The sequence below is a fragment of the Accipiter gentilis genome, chromosome Z, assembly GCF_929443795.1.
Source record: "Accipiter gentilis chromosome Z, bAccGen1.1, whole genome shotgun sequence".
Classification (NCBI taxonomy): domain Eukaryota; kingdom Metazoa; phylum Chordata; class Aves; order Accipitriformes; family Accipitridae; genus Astur; species Astur gentilis.
The window spans coordinates 35,073,766-35,089,560 of NC_064919.1; the positions used below are offsets into that span (position 1 = coordinate 35,073,766).

At 43.8% G+C, this 15,795-nt stretch overlaps 1 protein-coding gene across 2 annotated transcripts in view; it reads right to left on the reverse strand.

The window, feature by feature from the left end:
• Nucleotides 1-7,040: 7,040 nt before the first annotated feature.
• LPL (lipoprotein lipase) overlaps nt 7,041-15,795 on the reverse strand; it is a 64,673-nt gene continuing 55,918 nt past the window's right edge. For both annotated transcript variants that reach the window (XM_049795279.1, XM_049795278.1), the window contains exons 5-10: nt 14,177-14,410; nt 13,691-13,933; nt 12,460-12,580; nt 11,476-11,658; nt 10,207-10,311; nt 7,041-9,206 (exon numbers count right to left, since the gene is read on the reverse strand). In XM_049795279.1, coding sequence (XP_049651236.1) covers nt 9,161-9,206; nt 10,207-10,311; nt 11,476-11,658; nt 12,460-12,580; nt 13,691-13,933; nt 14,177-14,410 — 932 coding nt within the window. In that variant the 3' untranslated portion in view covers nt 7,041-9,160. The remainder of the gene's footprint in view (nt 9,207-10,206; nt 10,312-11,475; nt 11,659-12,459; nt 12,581-13,690; nt 13,934-14,176; nt 14,411-15,795) is intronic.

Consider the following 15,795-nt stretch of genomic DNA (forward strand, 5'->3'; position numbering starts at 1 on the left):
CAGAAGATGGTTTCACAGGTGGGTCCTCTTATTCTAATATAGGTGATCAACTCATGGAGGACTTGGAAACTCCTATCTTGTTATCTCAATATGGTGCCTTTCTTTTCCCATCTATGATGGCCTTTAGACCAAAAGCTGGGGTTAAAGGGAACCTAATAGGAAAGGCAAAAATTGTTGCAGGGTCCTTAGAGAAGCAGCTGATACAGGGTCATCTTCTAGCTGGCTGGAGGGGGGATAGCCTTGCAAATATTAATACACAGATTCAACAGGCTCTTATGAGGCCGTGGGACATGGAGCACAGGGGCGTTGGTAGGGGGAAGGATGCTGAATTCTGCAAACTTGGTCAGAAGAGAAATGAAAGCAGAAATGGAAAACAGGACTCACCAGCAAGCTAGTATAAGTTTGGGGAGAAGGTCATAGAGGCTTAGTCGTACCTACACAAAGATGTCCAAGCATCTGGTCCAAGCTTGGTAAGGATATACAAGTTCTCCTCTCTGGTTATTTAAAAGCTACTTTTCAGAGCTTTTGCCAACTTGGTTACACTTTGTCTGCAAGAAAATACTCCCATATAACCGCAGTTATCACTACCCCTAAGATGCCCAAGGAAGTCTTGAAGGGAATGGGACTACTACCCTGATGGCTAACAAGCTGTCAAGAGAATGGCCAAAACCAAATGAAGTGATGGTCAGGGACCAGTCATTCAGAAGAGGTACCACTGAGTAACTGATATGGCTCTGAGGGGGTTGCTTGAGCACTGACAAGAAGCCCGAAATAAACATTATATTGAAGGTTTGCCCTCTTGCGATGCCTCCCAAGAAAATTCAAAATGATGCTTTCAAATGCAGAGGGGGAAAAATGACACCCAGTTTTGAATGTGATTAGCTGCTTAAGTCTTCCATTAAAAAATAGCCACAAAAATGCCATTATTTTTATGCTCTAAATTTAAATCCACAAGCGTTAACTACGGGAGTAAAGTTACTGTTGAAAGAATGTTCCCTAGCATTTCCCTAATTTCTCCCCAGGGTCTTTAAATTCACTGATGTTAAAAGAAAAACAAAGAACTACAGCAAGGTGCATGAACACAGCTCTAGAAATAAAAAATAAAATTAAAAAAAAAAAAAAAGCAAGCATCTTCCATTACTTGAATCAGCCATTGTGTAGGCATTTGCTTACTCCATCACTGCTCTGTGCTCAGGACATTAAGAGAAGACTGATATTGAGAGTAGGTTTTTTGTTGCACTGAGCCTGGTCTGTGTCTCCTGTCTAAGACCTGGGAAATAAAATCAGAGAGATTAAGATCTGCATTTTACCCTTGTACCAAAAAGCCTTGCAAGCAAAGGGCAAAATGTTGCCAAGATAAACAAAAAAAAATTGGCTTAATTTTGTGTCTGGGTTATAAATAAATTTAAAACGGAGAAAAATTAGTCATACATAAATAATAGCTCAGTTACATTCAAGAATATGTGGGTGGGTGTTCTGGGCGGAATAATTTGCTAAGGCAGAGCTCTTCTTCCTTGCTTTTCCTCTTCCTCTTAATTTATTCTTCTTGCTGAATACGTGCTTCTACTTTTTATTGTTTATTTATATCTTGCTCTTCATTCTGTAATCTGGGTGATCTTTCTACAATGAGTCTTTACACACTTTTCTTTAGGATTGGTTTGTTATGGACTAGACATTTTTAATAGATACCAACACAGTGTAAAACACTTAAGTGTATACCTACTTCAGGTGCACACTTCATTTTCTTGATATCAGAAGAATGTGTATTTAAAATCAAGGGAATGCTTAACAGCTTTAGTGTGCTAATCTTGGTATGGCTAGTACATTACAGTACTGTACAACCTGCTGCAACACCAAAGACCCCCTCTTCCCTCTTGCCTCTTAGACATTTCTGCTCTTCCTTTTTGCTTTTTGTTTTGTTTTTGTTTTGATTCCTCTCAAAATTGATGCTGACATGTAACATAATCCTCCAAAATTTAGACGTCTGTCAAGCCTCCTGGCTGTTGAACCTCCCTCCTACAGATCAAGAAACCACCTGCTCTAACTACTCTATTTTCCATTTTGCAGCTTGGCAGCAGTGAGGAGTTTAAGAACCAGTGTGACCACACCTGGCTTCAGAGCAAGACACGGCAAGGGTCTGGAAGGGGCCCACCACTTGAGACATGAGGGTAGGTGCCACATAAAGCAGTGAGCTGGAATTACATGAGAGCATCTTTGAGATAGCTCCCATTGCCCATGGGAACATCTGGCCTGCCAGCAAGAAGGCGAAGGCAAACAGTGGGCTTTGCTCAGGATTGTCTAATACCCTCCTACAGCAGCCCCTAGATATTAAATGAAGTATTATGTACCATGTCTCTCTCTCTCTCTTTTTAGTTTTAATTTTAATTGGGTGGTATTTACATCACTGCAATTATGTTGTTTGTTCTGGCATCCCATAGATAAACAAGTCTGTGCTGGCCAAGGGATGATGGGAATATTTGTGAGAACTCATCCAGAGCTGGTATTTAACCTAGTGCTTGAGCAGATCATGACCTGACATTGTATGTACTCAGTTTGGCAACAATCCATAGGAGGAGCAAAGGCAAGAAAGCTTGAGCTGTGCTTTTCTTTCAAAACTGGAGTATCATGCCAGGTGTTAGGAAAGCACTTAAGAGCCCACATTGTCAATAAAAAGACTTTTCCCAGCCTCAGTGAGGTTTGGATTAGGCCTCACACTGTGAGGGCAGAGTTAGCCTTTTCACCAGGAACACAAGCCTGGTAGCCCTCTCCTCACATCCAGAGTCAGCCATGGAAGAGGTTTTTAATCCAAAGGGTTAAGGAAGCCTTGTGCAGCAGCAACGTCCCAGGCTGCGGGAGGAAACCTCAAAAGCTTCTGAATGCAGCATGCCACAGGAAAGAAGCAAGGGCCTTACCAAAGCTGGAGGACCTCGCAAGGAAACCTGAAGTATTTTTTTTTTAATGCTTCTTTTGAAAAAGCATGTCTATTCTTAGCATCTTTTCAATCTGTTCTAGCCTGAAAATCTGTTCCTACTTCTCCTAATTTCTGTGGTGCACCTGTACATACAAAGAAGTGAGCTGGCACTGGCAGTCTTCTCTGGGAGTGTCCTTGTTTCACTACTTAGAAGATTCCAGGTTTACAGCTAATTGTGCGTAAAAAAAAGCTTTGGTAGGTGGAGCAACATGAGATGTGTCCTCACTTCCTGGCACTTTTGAGGACAGACACACAGCCAGCCAGGCTGTGTCACTGGTCACCGAGTGGTTCAACATGGTGGGGTGATGAACAGTAACAGACGCTCTCCAGAGTCATTGGGGAGAAGCGGGACTAACGATATCAGGTTACTTCCCACAGGAAGGGCTTACAATGAAGAACAAGGTGTTTATCTGACATGAATGGTTGGGAGATTACATCATTGGACTTATACTGCACCCACACACTAACACCTGCTACACCCAAAGTGATCCCTCTTTAGCATCTGCTTTTCTGATGTGGATGCATTGTTCTGGCTGACCTAACTTGAAATGATTTAGGGAAGCATCCTGAGCATTGCTGAGCAGAGATAGCACCACGCACGGATATAAAGGCATTGTTGAAACAAGCTCTACATGGGATGTTCTGCCAAATGGTTCCCTTCCCTTCCTCTTCTCATTTCCTTGTTCTCCTTCAGTCACTGGAGAATGCTAATCCCTTTAAAGGTTCATGTGTAAACTGGTCACTTTCCAGACCTGCTACAAAAATGACTTTTCTGGAAAGAGGCAGCAATGGAAGATGGAAATTTCTTTCCTGGATGATGACTTGGTGGCAGTTGGATTTGTCCCCTTGGACCTGAGGATTTTAATATTCCTATGCTTGGATTGACAGAGGCAGAATATGGACAGCCCTGCATTGACAGCTGTAAACAAAAAGGAAAATACTACAGTTACTTTAATTCTTCCTTTTTATTGAAAATTTGTTTTCAGTGTTTTTGACCAGCTTTAGAAACAACACATTTGCAATGTTTTGCTCATCCAAAGCAGCAAGTTTCTGACATTTTTGTTCACAACACACAGAAAAAAGCAGACACGTAAAGGGAAAAAGAATGTCCCCTCTGAAGGGAGAAAAGCATTTTCCATAGCTAGTCATCACAGTTTGTGAAAGGAAAAAAAAAACATTGGTATACAAAGATGTGGGATTTATATAGGCCTTCATGATTTCAAGGCTCGTGGAAATCAACCACCCACTTTACAGACATGGAAAGAGGAATAGTTTTCTCACTGCTGAATCAATTGAGTGCTTTCTCAGCTTTTATAGAAGAACTAATCTTGGACTAATCTTGGATGATAAGCTATCATTCTTGCCCCCTGCAATCTAATGTTTAAAGCATGTGTCCCCTGATGTGAAACCAGGTGCCACATTTCAGGCACCTATGAAGAATACAGTGCCTCAGCAGGGGAGTCAAATCAGCTAAGTACCCAACTGCTAATTGAGTATGGAGACACCTACAGACAGCACATTCATTCCTGGTTCCAAAATTTTCTCAGAATGAAATATGTGGGAATAAAATCTAGGCACTAGGAACCTGAGTCAGGACTTCCTTGCCTTGCAGGCACATTGGCTGAAATCCTTTTCTTCACCCTTTCTTTCCAGCCAAGAATGGTTCTTTCTGCCTGTTCAAGCCATTGGTTAGCCATGGGAGAGTCTATGCCTTCCCCCCCTCTCACCCCCCCCCAGCCCTTTCCGGAGACACTTGGCACGGTGAGCAGGGATCATTACATTTCCTGACATGGCTGGGTATTGCAGAGCAAGGTACAAGAGTAACATAGCCAGGGATGGCTCTGAAGGCTTGCAGGGGAGGCCTGGGTTCTTGTCCCTGCACCAAAAACTATTTCTCTGCTTTACCTAATAATGTGTTTAGTGTAGTGAGGTTGCTGTGGCTTTAAAAGAGTAGTAATATCATGGTGCTTTTAGGAGATATGGTCACAGACTTGTCTTGTACAAGTCTAGGAGTCCTTCCAGTCCCCCAACCCAGCTGCTGACACAGGGAAAGCAGCAGCATCCTTAGAACACCTGCTGCCAGCATTTTCATGCATTCTTTCTCCACAGATTTGGTTCCTTCCCTGTCTTCCCTCTCCCATTCATTCCCCCAGGGTACTCCCTACTTCCCATTCCTTCCCTTCCCCTCCTGTTCCTCCCCTCCCTTTTTCATCCCTCGCTTTTGTGCCCATCCATTTTCTATTTGCATACCTCCCCTCTGCTTTCACAAGGAGTGAAGCTCTGCTCCTGTCAAAGAGCAGCCCCTGACCAAGGAACAATGTTGGAAGCAGAGTCTCCCAAGCCACTTCAGAGCTGCTCTAAATGCTCCTAATATTGTCCCCCATGTGCATGTCACTACAGCTCTCCTTAATTCTGGCACTTCCAAGGGCCTTGGTAGAGCCTTGCTGTGTATTACACAGAGCAACTCTTCTGATGACAACCACTCTTGAGCTCAGCTGTGCTTACAACATGGGAGTCAAAGTGACTTTCCACTGTTACTCCCTTAAGTGGTAGTGGTGGTAAGTGATTGGTGCTTGCCTTCTGTACCCACAGGGTCAGAATACCTCTATTTTGGTCGTATTGAGTTTGTGTGGCAGGGTTTTGGTAGTGGGAGAGGTTACAGGGGTGGCTTCTGTAAGAAGCTGCTGGAAGCTTCCCCTGTGTCCGACAGAGCCAATGCCAGACGGCTCTAAGCCAGATCTGCCGCCAGCCAAGGCCAAGCCAATCAGTGATAGCGGTAATGCCTCTGTGTTAATATTTTTAAGAAGGAAAAAAAAGTTGTGGGACAGAGAGAAATGGCAGCTGGAGAGAGAGTGAGAACATGCAAGAGAAACAACCCTGCAGACACCAAGGTCAGTGAAGAAGGAGCGGGAGGAGATGCTCCAGGCTCCGGAGCAGAGATTCCCCCACAGCCCCTCAGGAAGACCATGGTGAGGCAGGCTGTTCCCCCTGCAGCCCGTGGAGGTCCACGGCAGAGCAGATATCCACCTGCAGCCTGTGGAGGACCCCATGCTGGAGCAGGTAGGTGCCTGAAGGGGGCTGTGACACCATGAGAAGCCCACGCTGGAGCAGGCTCCTGGCAGGACCTGCGGATCTGTGGGGAGAGGAGCCCACGGAGCAGGTTTTATGGCAGGACTTGTGACCCTGCAGGGGACCCACGCTGAAGGACTGCACGCCATGGAAGGGGGCCATACTGGAGCAGTTCGTGGAGAACTGCAGCCCATGGGAAGGACCCACGTTGGCAAAGTTTGTGGAGGACTGTGTCCCATGGGAGGAACCCCATGCTGGAGCAGGGGAAGAGTGTGATGACTCCTGCCCCTGAGGAGGATGAAGCGGTAGAAATAACGTGTGATGAACTGATCATAAACCCCACTCTCCGCCCCCCTGCACTGCTGGGGGTGGGTAGGTAGAGAATCCAGGAGTGAAGTTGTGCCCAGGAAGAAGGGAGGGGTAGAGGGAAGGTGTTTTGAGATTTGGGTTTATTTCTCACTACCCCACTCTGGGTGATTGGCAATAAATTATTTCTCCCCAAGTTGAGTCTGTTTTGCCCATGGTGGTAATTGGTTGAGTGATCTCTCCCTGTCTTTTTCTTGACCCACAAGCCCTTTGTTATATTTTCTCTCCTCTGTCCAGCGGGGGTTGGGGGGGGGGGGCGCAGATAGAACAGCACCTGTCATCCAGCCAGGACTAACTCACCACGTGGTATAGCAAGGGGCAGAAGCATAGTTCTGACACTTGCCAAAAAATCAAAATGAGCATGTCAAAGTAAGGGCTGTTTTTAAAAGGGCATGAAACTTCAAAACCACAAACTGCAAGTGACCAGCCACTTCTCTTGTGATAGCGATATTTGCTGGCACATAGTCATTGTCTGATGTGTTGATGTGCGATTTTTGCATTTCTCAGAAAGAAAGGCCAGGGGGCAGGAGGAGTCTTACCTCATCTTTTCCAGAATCCAAATAAAAGGCTGCAGCCTTCACTTAACAGATATACAGCAGATCGCTTCATCAAAAGGAAACTAGGGACTTTTGCATGAGTTTGAGAATTTTATTAAAACCATAGGCTTCCATTCTGTACAAAACTGAGGAGTTTTCTTTTTAAAAAAAAAGTATTAACCACATAGGAAATAATGCAGTGTAAGTGGTTTGTTGACAAAAATCTCTCTGAAAGCTATGTACAGGATTAATACCACACAACTGTATTAATGTAGAGTCTGTCAGCAATTTTAGCAATATATACAAACTACACACATAAATATCTTATTTACAGCTAATAAATAACATCCAAAGCTAAATCATGTGTCCTCATGTACAAGAACCTTCACTATTTTGTATCCAAGTTCTGTATGTGTTTGTATTTGATCCTGTATTAAGAGCACACCTGTTCAGACAGTTTATCTCCAGAGAACTTAACCCTTAAGCGAAAATTGCAATAAAATGTGAAGTCTACAGGGAATAAATCATTATATTTATTTTTAGAGGTCTCAGATGCAGTGGCTCAATACTCACCCTCAGTGACTCATCATATCTCTGCTGTAGTTTAAGGGTTAGGAAATCAAATGTGAGCAATTTCAGAGTTATTAATATTCCAACATATTGCACTGTTTAAGACTTTTATCCCCAAATATACTAGCAGCCATGGCTGGAGGAAAAAAAAACAAAAACAAAAACTGTGCACATAAACACATACATGTTGGTTTTGCCTTCAAGATGGGATGATATTGGCGAAATCACCACCTCTACACTGTCTTGCACATGCAGGAAGACTATAAAAACCAGCATCAATAGCTCACATTACACTTCTCCAAGTCTCTACCTTCAAGCCCTTCTGCCTCCCCAGTATTTTATTTATATTCTAGAAAGCTAAGAGAGGGCTACTGAACCTTTCAGAGCACTAGAAAAATTACATGTTACTTAAAAAAGGGGAAGCAGAATGCCTTTATTTTTGGCAACTTGCAGCATGTCTAATTCAAGTGTTTTTCAGAGTATTCATTCTTGTTCATCACACAGTCAGGCTCTTTTTAACTATCACAGCTCCTGCTCTTTGCCAGATTCCAACTCATGTCAGAAAAACAAGCAGCTACTAGGATCTACGGCTGTATCACAGCCAAGCAACAAACCAAGGTGGGTCACTGGCAGTCATAATTCCAGGACAGGGAAGCATGAGCATGCTTGTCACCTGTCAAAGTAGCTTCACTTGCACTGAAGACTGCATACAGCAGCCACTCAGCTGCATGATTTACATTTGGTGTCAAAGAGCAGAGAAACTGTCAGAGTTTTGGCATATGGAATGCAAGCAAGTCAGGGCGGGGGGGAACCCACACAAATCTGTTTCCTGCAGTTTCTGGTAGCTCAATTTCTTTGCAGTTCCTTATTCACACAGTGTTGGAGGCCAGATAGTTTCATTTTCAAGGAATGAAAGCGCACATGAAAAATTCAATGTCTGCACAGGACACTGGTATTGCTGTCTTCTCCTACAACTGCTATTTATTCCAGGGTAAGCTGCATAGAAGTATATAGCTTAACAGATCATACCTATTGCTAAGCAGCACTGGCATCTACCCCCAGTAAAACACATTCATAACAACAAACTAGAAAATACATCCCCATATTAAGTCAGTCCCTGACACCTTTTAGTAATACACACAGCAAAGGTGTTTTCACGTGAGAAACATACTCATTTGCTAAACACACACTTGAAGACAATGAAGTCTAGTTACCGAGCTGTCTGAAAACTCAGCCAAGCCAGAAGAAAACCTGTCCAGCTTCAGAATACTCCTAAAAAGGAAGAAAAGCCAGGTACAGGGCTTTGCTTCTTTTCAATAAATACTAGAAAATTTCTATAGAGGATTTGATGTCAAGAAACCTTGTCACAAGGCACCATGATTAAGCAAAATTACTTATTCCTTCCCAGCCCTCAAGCCTTTGGCAAGTTGTTTTGCGGGTTTCTTTTTGTTTTTAATTATTTGGATAATGTATCTTTATGGTTAGTAACTTTGTATGCTGACACTTCCTTACAAGAAGATAGCTAGAAATAGCAGGCAAAAAGCCAGCAGTGGGTAAATATTTCTATATATTTGTTTCTGAACATCCAGTCTGCAGGGATGAACAGACTCTCCTCCTCCCCAGTGTGGAAAATCTTCATTCTTGTCACTTACGCAGATTCATCAGCAGAATTTTCTTTAGAGGCTTTCTTGGCACTGTGGCAGGGTGGGGGAAGACAGATAAGGTGAAGAGAAGAAGGTAAGATACTTGTTCTTTTTGTCTTATTCTTGAGACTTAAGATTAAAAAATACTATTTAACAGGAAAATAAGTTACATGCATGGGCTCTTCCTGGCTGCTGCTTGATTTTACATGTCAGATACACACACAGAACTCTCAAGGCCTCTCCAGGTCATTACCTTGGAGTGAAGGTCAGCACACATGCCTTTTTATGCAGAACTAGATCTCAGTATAGAAGTGTCCCCATGAGACCTTTCACACACAGCAATTGCACCAAAATAAATATAACCACTTTTCCAGCTCAAACTTTAGTGGATAAAGTCCAAATAAAGCTGGCCCCACATTTGAAAGTTTACTCTGGGTCAGAAAAATTATTGATCAAATAATGAAAGTGCACCAAGGGCTATTAAACACAAAGACTCAATCTCCGATCCAAATCAGAGATGCAAATCTCAGGAAGTCACTCATGGTACAGTTGCCAGCAGAAAGCAGTGTGCCAGGGAAAGCACCTGCAGATGCCTGCTCAGTTTCTGTACCAGCCTCTGAATCTGCTGCTGGCCAGTGAGGAGGAAGGGCTCTGGACTGACTCAGTAGGGATGTTTGGATGTTCTTCCATTAAGGGTAAATGCAGGGTATCTATAGATAGAGGCATGCTCTCCTCTTTGTGTCAGTGCCTTGTCTGTAAACTCTAACAGTCATTTATACTTGGCCACCATGAGAACATGAGAGGCACTGAGTTGTACTTGTTTTTCAGACATGCTAACAACCACACAAGGAGATGGTTAGCAAAGAACCAAATTAGGGGTTTTGAAACTGCCAAGGCTGCCATAAGCAAACCTCAGGTTAGTCTGAGTTGTGATGCTTCAGATGCCTTGAGCAGCCTAGTGCACAAGCCAACTAAATCGGGAAGTTTTATTAGATCTTCCTGCTACCACTCAAGTTTCTCCCAACCCAGAAACAATAGTGATCACTCATACCCTCCTCTCTTCTTGTTGACGGGCTCATCTGCACATTTCACAAATATTGCTGCCTCTTCTCCCTTACTGAGATGCGAGGTGCCATCTCGAGAACAGAACACCACCCTGTGGAATAAATATTGGACAATCGCATGACTGAGCCAGATGCCTCTTTAACCATAGGAACAGGACTGGTGCTTGGAAGCAGTCTTTATACTTTGTCATGTGGGGCACTACTACTCTACAAGCCTGTGAGAAAGTGATTTTTAAAAGACAATTGTGTGACAAAAGAAACACTGTGCAAAAAAAAACCTGGCAAGACCATTATGCATGGAGCTCAAACTGTAGCCATAACTTTTGCTCGTCCTTTACATAAAGTCTTCTGGTGGCTAAGAGACCACAAGCTCTATCTCAAAGTCTCTTGGATCTTTATTTACACCGGTCCTTGTATGACTTTTTTTGTCAGGTGAATTATCTTGGAAGAAAGCCTTACTCCCTCAAATGCTTGCAAACAAAGTAGGTTGCCAATTCCAGCAAACCTGAGCAGTTGCTTTTCTATTTATCAGTACTTTCCCCCCCCCTATATTTGTTCAGCTCTGGTGACTGTTCTTTGATCAAGTGACTGCCTCATTTATTCAAAGGAGGAACATATACACAATACTGTACATAGGACATGTGTACTATGTTCGGGGTCCATTTTCTGCTAACAGATCTCATGTCTAGTGAATATAAGTATTTTAATAAGATTGTCAAAGCAATTGCTGTTTTAACATTCATGCATTAGCAACATCCTGCAACAGTCACATTTCACATTTCACCCACCCACCATTCAGGTATTCAACTCCTAAGAAAATCCAGCTTAATGAAGCAATGATTTCTTGTGCAAATGCACTTTTGGAAGGGTTTCTAAAAATCTGTCTAAGCATGCTCTTTGCAAGAAAACTTATGCAAATGTCCAGCAAGAGAAAGGAGGAGAGGAACTGCAAATACAGTCAGAGATGTTGGTTCATGGAGATCCTCTCCTAGATGTTATAACTGACCTGATGCACACAAGACAGTGGTATGCAAATGCATTATGTGGGAGTGAAACTACAGATTGCAAATCCCAGTGGAAGCAAACAACTGAACCTGGCTGACATAAAAACCAGTTTGGTGCCACCAGCCCTCATTATCAGTGCTGCACCTGTTTGTAACTGCTATCCATGTTTTGTCCTGCCCTGCGAGATACCAGGGATAAGGAAACACTGTCAATTAAAACTAATTTAGCTTATAACAATCAAAACAAGTTACTTTTTCTGAGTTTCTCCTGACTTCACTCTGACTCTCTGGATGTCAAATGTAAAAGGAGTCCACCAGTCTGACCAGCTGAAGAAGCTGTCTTTTTCCCACTGCAGCTTCAGCATAAGCAGGTCACCAATATCCACTTCTGTGTAAATCAGGAAGGAGAAAGTCTTGTTTGAGGAGACTTCAGGCCTGTGGGAAAGGGAATAAAGGAGGGAAAAAAAAAAAGAACTGTTGGACAGAAAGAAAATTAAGGGGAAACAGAACCAGGACTTTATGTACTTCAGAGAGGAAGGAAGCAACCTTTTCCATAGTTCTGACAGGTGGAATAAGGAAAAAACACTTTAAGCTTTTGTAAAGGCACCAGGAAAAGCTACCTGCAGCAAGGCTGGTAAAATCCTGGGACAGACTGCCAGGCAAGGGGTGTCTTCTGCAGTGCTGGTGGCTCTCAGAGAAGCCAGACAAGCACCAGCCAGGAACAGCTTAGGTTCCTTGGAGCAGTAAACAGACTTTGGTGCTTTCCTGCCCCATACCCTGCCAGCCCATGTGCAGGGATGTAAGCACAGACTTCTGCTTATTTGCAGAGCTGTGGAAGCAAATCCCATGTCTCCCTCAGCTTCTGCACTGAGGCCCTCAGACCCATCAAACAGTTAACTTCAGGTTGCAGTGTGCTTTCAAGGAGTTTTAACACAGGTGGAACATGGCATCAAGATACTGAAAAGAAGAAAACAAAAAAACTGCCACACCAGAAAAATTGTTATTAGGCTGAGCCACAGGTCAGACTTCACATTTCCATATTTCAGATCTCTTATCAAGAACAAGTCCTATAGAGCTTAGATCATTAGCTTCAGCAGTGGATGCATCCCCTTGATCAAGGGCAAGAGCAGATTCTGGGACCCTGTAGCTGGAGCTAGAACAAGTTTTTTCAGCTGGGACTTTAACAGATTTAGGTAGACCCAACAGTACATTGAAGTTGTTTCTGTAGCTACTCACAGTGTGAAAGCAATGTTCTCGCTCTCATCTAGAGTGCCATAGAAAGAGATCAGGAATGGCTGGTTTGTCTTGGTCATATTAGTCTTTCCAAAGAAATGGATCTTGACCTGGTAATGGAAGACTAGAAGAACACAAAAGAAAAGGCCATTAGGAAAAAACTCAACCTCCAAAGAGACTGCTGGTGACAAAACCACCCAATAATCCCCATGCAAATCCTAGGCTGGAATACACCAGTATCACTAAACTGAGGAGTTTAGTTCCCTGCAGGTATCCAGGGAACTATTTTTGTGAGGAGGTAAAGATTAGGATGCCAGGGAATAATGATATAAAAACACTTCGCAGTTCTGGCAACTTAACTCTGCATTTAAGTTGACTGCCACCGTAAAAAAAAAACAGAGTCTGCAGTATCACCTTCAAACCTGTTATAAATCTGTAAGACTTGCTGTCCTTGAGTTGAAACAAGTGAGTTGTGCCCTCCTCACAGAGGAGCCTCAGCGAAAAAAAATTCAAGCCCACTGACATTGCAGATTAAGCAACAAATACAAGAAAAACACCAGTTTTACAGCTGTTCTAACACTGCAGGAATGTGCCCTCTGATTGCTGGTCCATCACAAAACACACACAATGAACATACCATGTGGTACAGTCAAAGCTAGAAAGGGGAAAAAAATAAAGTAGTAAAACTAAACTCAGAAGCTTACAGTACTTTCTGGCAGTGTCCTTCTCAGATCTACCACTGTGGCAATGGGAATCAAAAAGTGCTGCAGTATTTTAACAAGGGCTGGTGCTCCTCTGGCAAAGGCACTATGGAAGGCACAAGTCCGATGGTTGCAAAGCTTTAAAGAAGTTGTGCACCACGCTGAGCTCTGCTGATTATTTCCCAGCAGTAGGAAAAATTCATTTGGATGAAAAATACTGAAAAAATTTGCAAGACCCAGTTGTTCCAAGTGACTGGGCCACAGAGCAAGTCATCTTAATTTTGCTACTTAGGAACTTGTTACAAAACACCTGCCTTTGTTTTCTGCCCACCACCTCCACAACTTGAGTAAGACAATACTGTTTTTCTCACACTGCAGTTTAGTTTGGGTTTAATGGCAAACTGCAGGCAAGCTTCACCCCTGCTTACCACAGGCACCAAAGCAGCAAATTGTCACCTGCAGCACGCACGCAGTCTGACACACAGCTGAGCAAAAGTACCAGTCTTGCTCACCAGTAAGCATGCAGGACCTACCTTTATAGGGCATCTGAGCACGGGTCTTCAAGTACATTTTGGTGTTTCTCTTCGTTCTCACCCTGTTGACCTTGTAACCCAAATTGTTGCAGCGGTTCTTCCGGCAGCTCAGGCAGAGACCCTTCTCAAAGGCCTCCTTTGTGTTACAGCGGTAAGCCATGCTGGGCTTTTCTTCATAGAGGAGGGAGTCAATGAAGAGGTGGATGGATCGTTCATGGGAGCATTTTACCAGCTGATCCACATCTTGAAAGAACAAAAATGTTTAATATGTATACATACATGCATATAATGATATAAACCCCTAAGCAGTGCTGTCAACAGGCACCATCTCCTACACCACAGCTGGGCTTTACAGGGTGACTTTTAAAAGCACTTTAAAAGAATAAGTTCCTGTGCCTCTCAAAGAGATCTTTGCTTGCAGGAAACCTGCAGGCTATTGAAGATCACCCTTTGGATGTGATACTGTTTGTTTCAGAGCAGCCTCACCTGCAAAGCCTTTTTCAGCAATCAGACGGAGTGCTTCTCCCAAGTTGCAACCTGGCTGGAAACCTCCACCATTAGGATAAATATCAATGTGTCCAACAGGCTTCTGGATCCCAATGCTGCGGTCTGGAGAGCCTCGAGTGTAGGTGTGTAGGACATCCACAAAGTCAGCATCATCCGGGGAGAGGCGGGTGAGGGCATCAGCATACTCAAAGGTAGGACCAGCTGGATCCAGCCCTTTATGGGGCAAACCACAAAGAAAAACTGAGATTATTGTCTGCCAAGGACACTGACAGTGATAACAAATGCCAAACTCAGCTACCACATTGGGCTGGAGTATTGCATATGGTGCTGGTGTCACTGCAAACATTACACTGGGATCATTTAAATAGCATTCTTGTATATAGGAGAATCAAGTACACTACCTTGAAATGCTGTCACTGTTTAAAAAAATAAGGTGTATGTAAACATAAGTAAAGAAGCCCAGATAGCTTCCTCATGCCTGTAGCATTTCCAGTGTATGGAAGAAACAAGCTAGTAAATGTTTTCTCAATGTCTTCCTCTCTTGTCAAGAATTGTAAAATTTCTATCTGAAGTGTGGAATGTGTCTTGCTGCTAACTCCCTGCTAGGGAACAAGTGGGAAACATAAATGAGAGCTTCACTGTCTACATGCCTAAGAGGGATTATAATGGTGAACTGTCAAGCTGCAGCAACACTGACATGAAAAACACCCAGAACTATTCTGCCAGTGAACAAGTACTATCTCTTGAATCTAGACAACTACTTGAGAGATGGCTTGAAGGCAGAGCTGAAGGGACATGTCTTTTCTGCAGCCCACACCTGGGGACAGGTACCTGGGTTGCCCACCCCTGGTTAGCCTCATCTGGTCTGAGCTGCCTCCCCCTCTGCTGTGAGGACTTCAGGGACCACATCCCATTACTCCCTGTGCTCAAAGGTGATGCTGCTTTCCCAGGGAAAGGTTCATCCTGGGCACCGAGGGCAACCATGGGGGCATAACTGGTATTTGACTAATTTGGCAGCCTCAGTGAAAGCAACATAGCTGCAGGTCAGAGAAAGGAAGGGTCGACAGACTAGTGCTTTGGCCTCCTCATTTTAATCTGCCACCTGTCAGGAGTCAGCCTTTCCTGATGGAACTGCTGCCTATCCCGCCCACCCCCAGCACTCCTGCAGATCTGGGATCACAGCTAGGTTCAGGTGAAAGGGCAAAGGGTGCCAGGAGGAAGGGAGCTAGGCTCCCATTTGAATGCCGCTCACAAGCTCTCTCAGTAGCAAGGGCACCACAGATGAGTGATTTTCTTAGCCTCATTTGCTCAAGTTGGCATTTCCTTTGTCACCAAGATCAGGGGTAAGGGCTCAGCTCTCCAGGTGCTGGGCTGTAAATCAGCCCCACCATGGTTGTGCACTCTGCCTTGTCTAGCACACTTCTCAGCCTCCAAAAATCACCCTAAGCAGACATCTAGGCATGCACAGGAACAGGGCACGCATATGTATACTTCCCTCCCCTTCCCAAAACTCTCCCAGTATTATTTTCAACCTAGAATATTACTTGAGCCTGTTAGAGTTAATTTTTTTTAGTAACCCACAGTGGATCTCTTCTGAT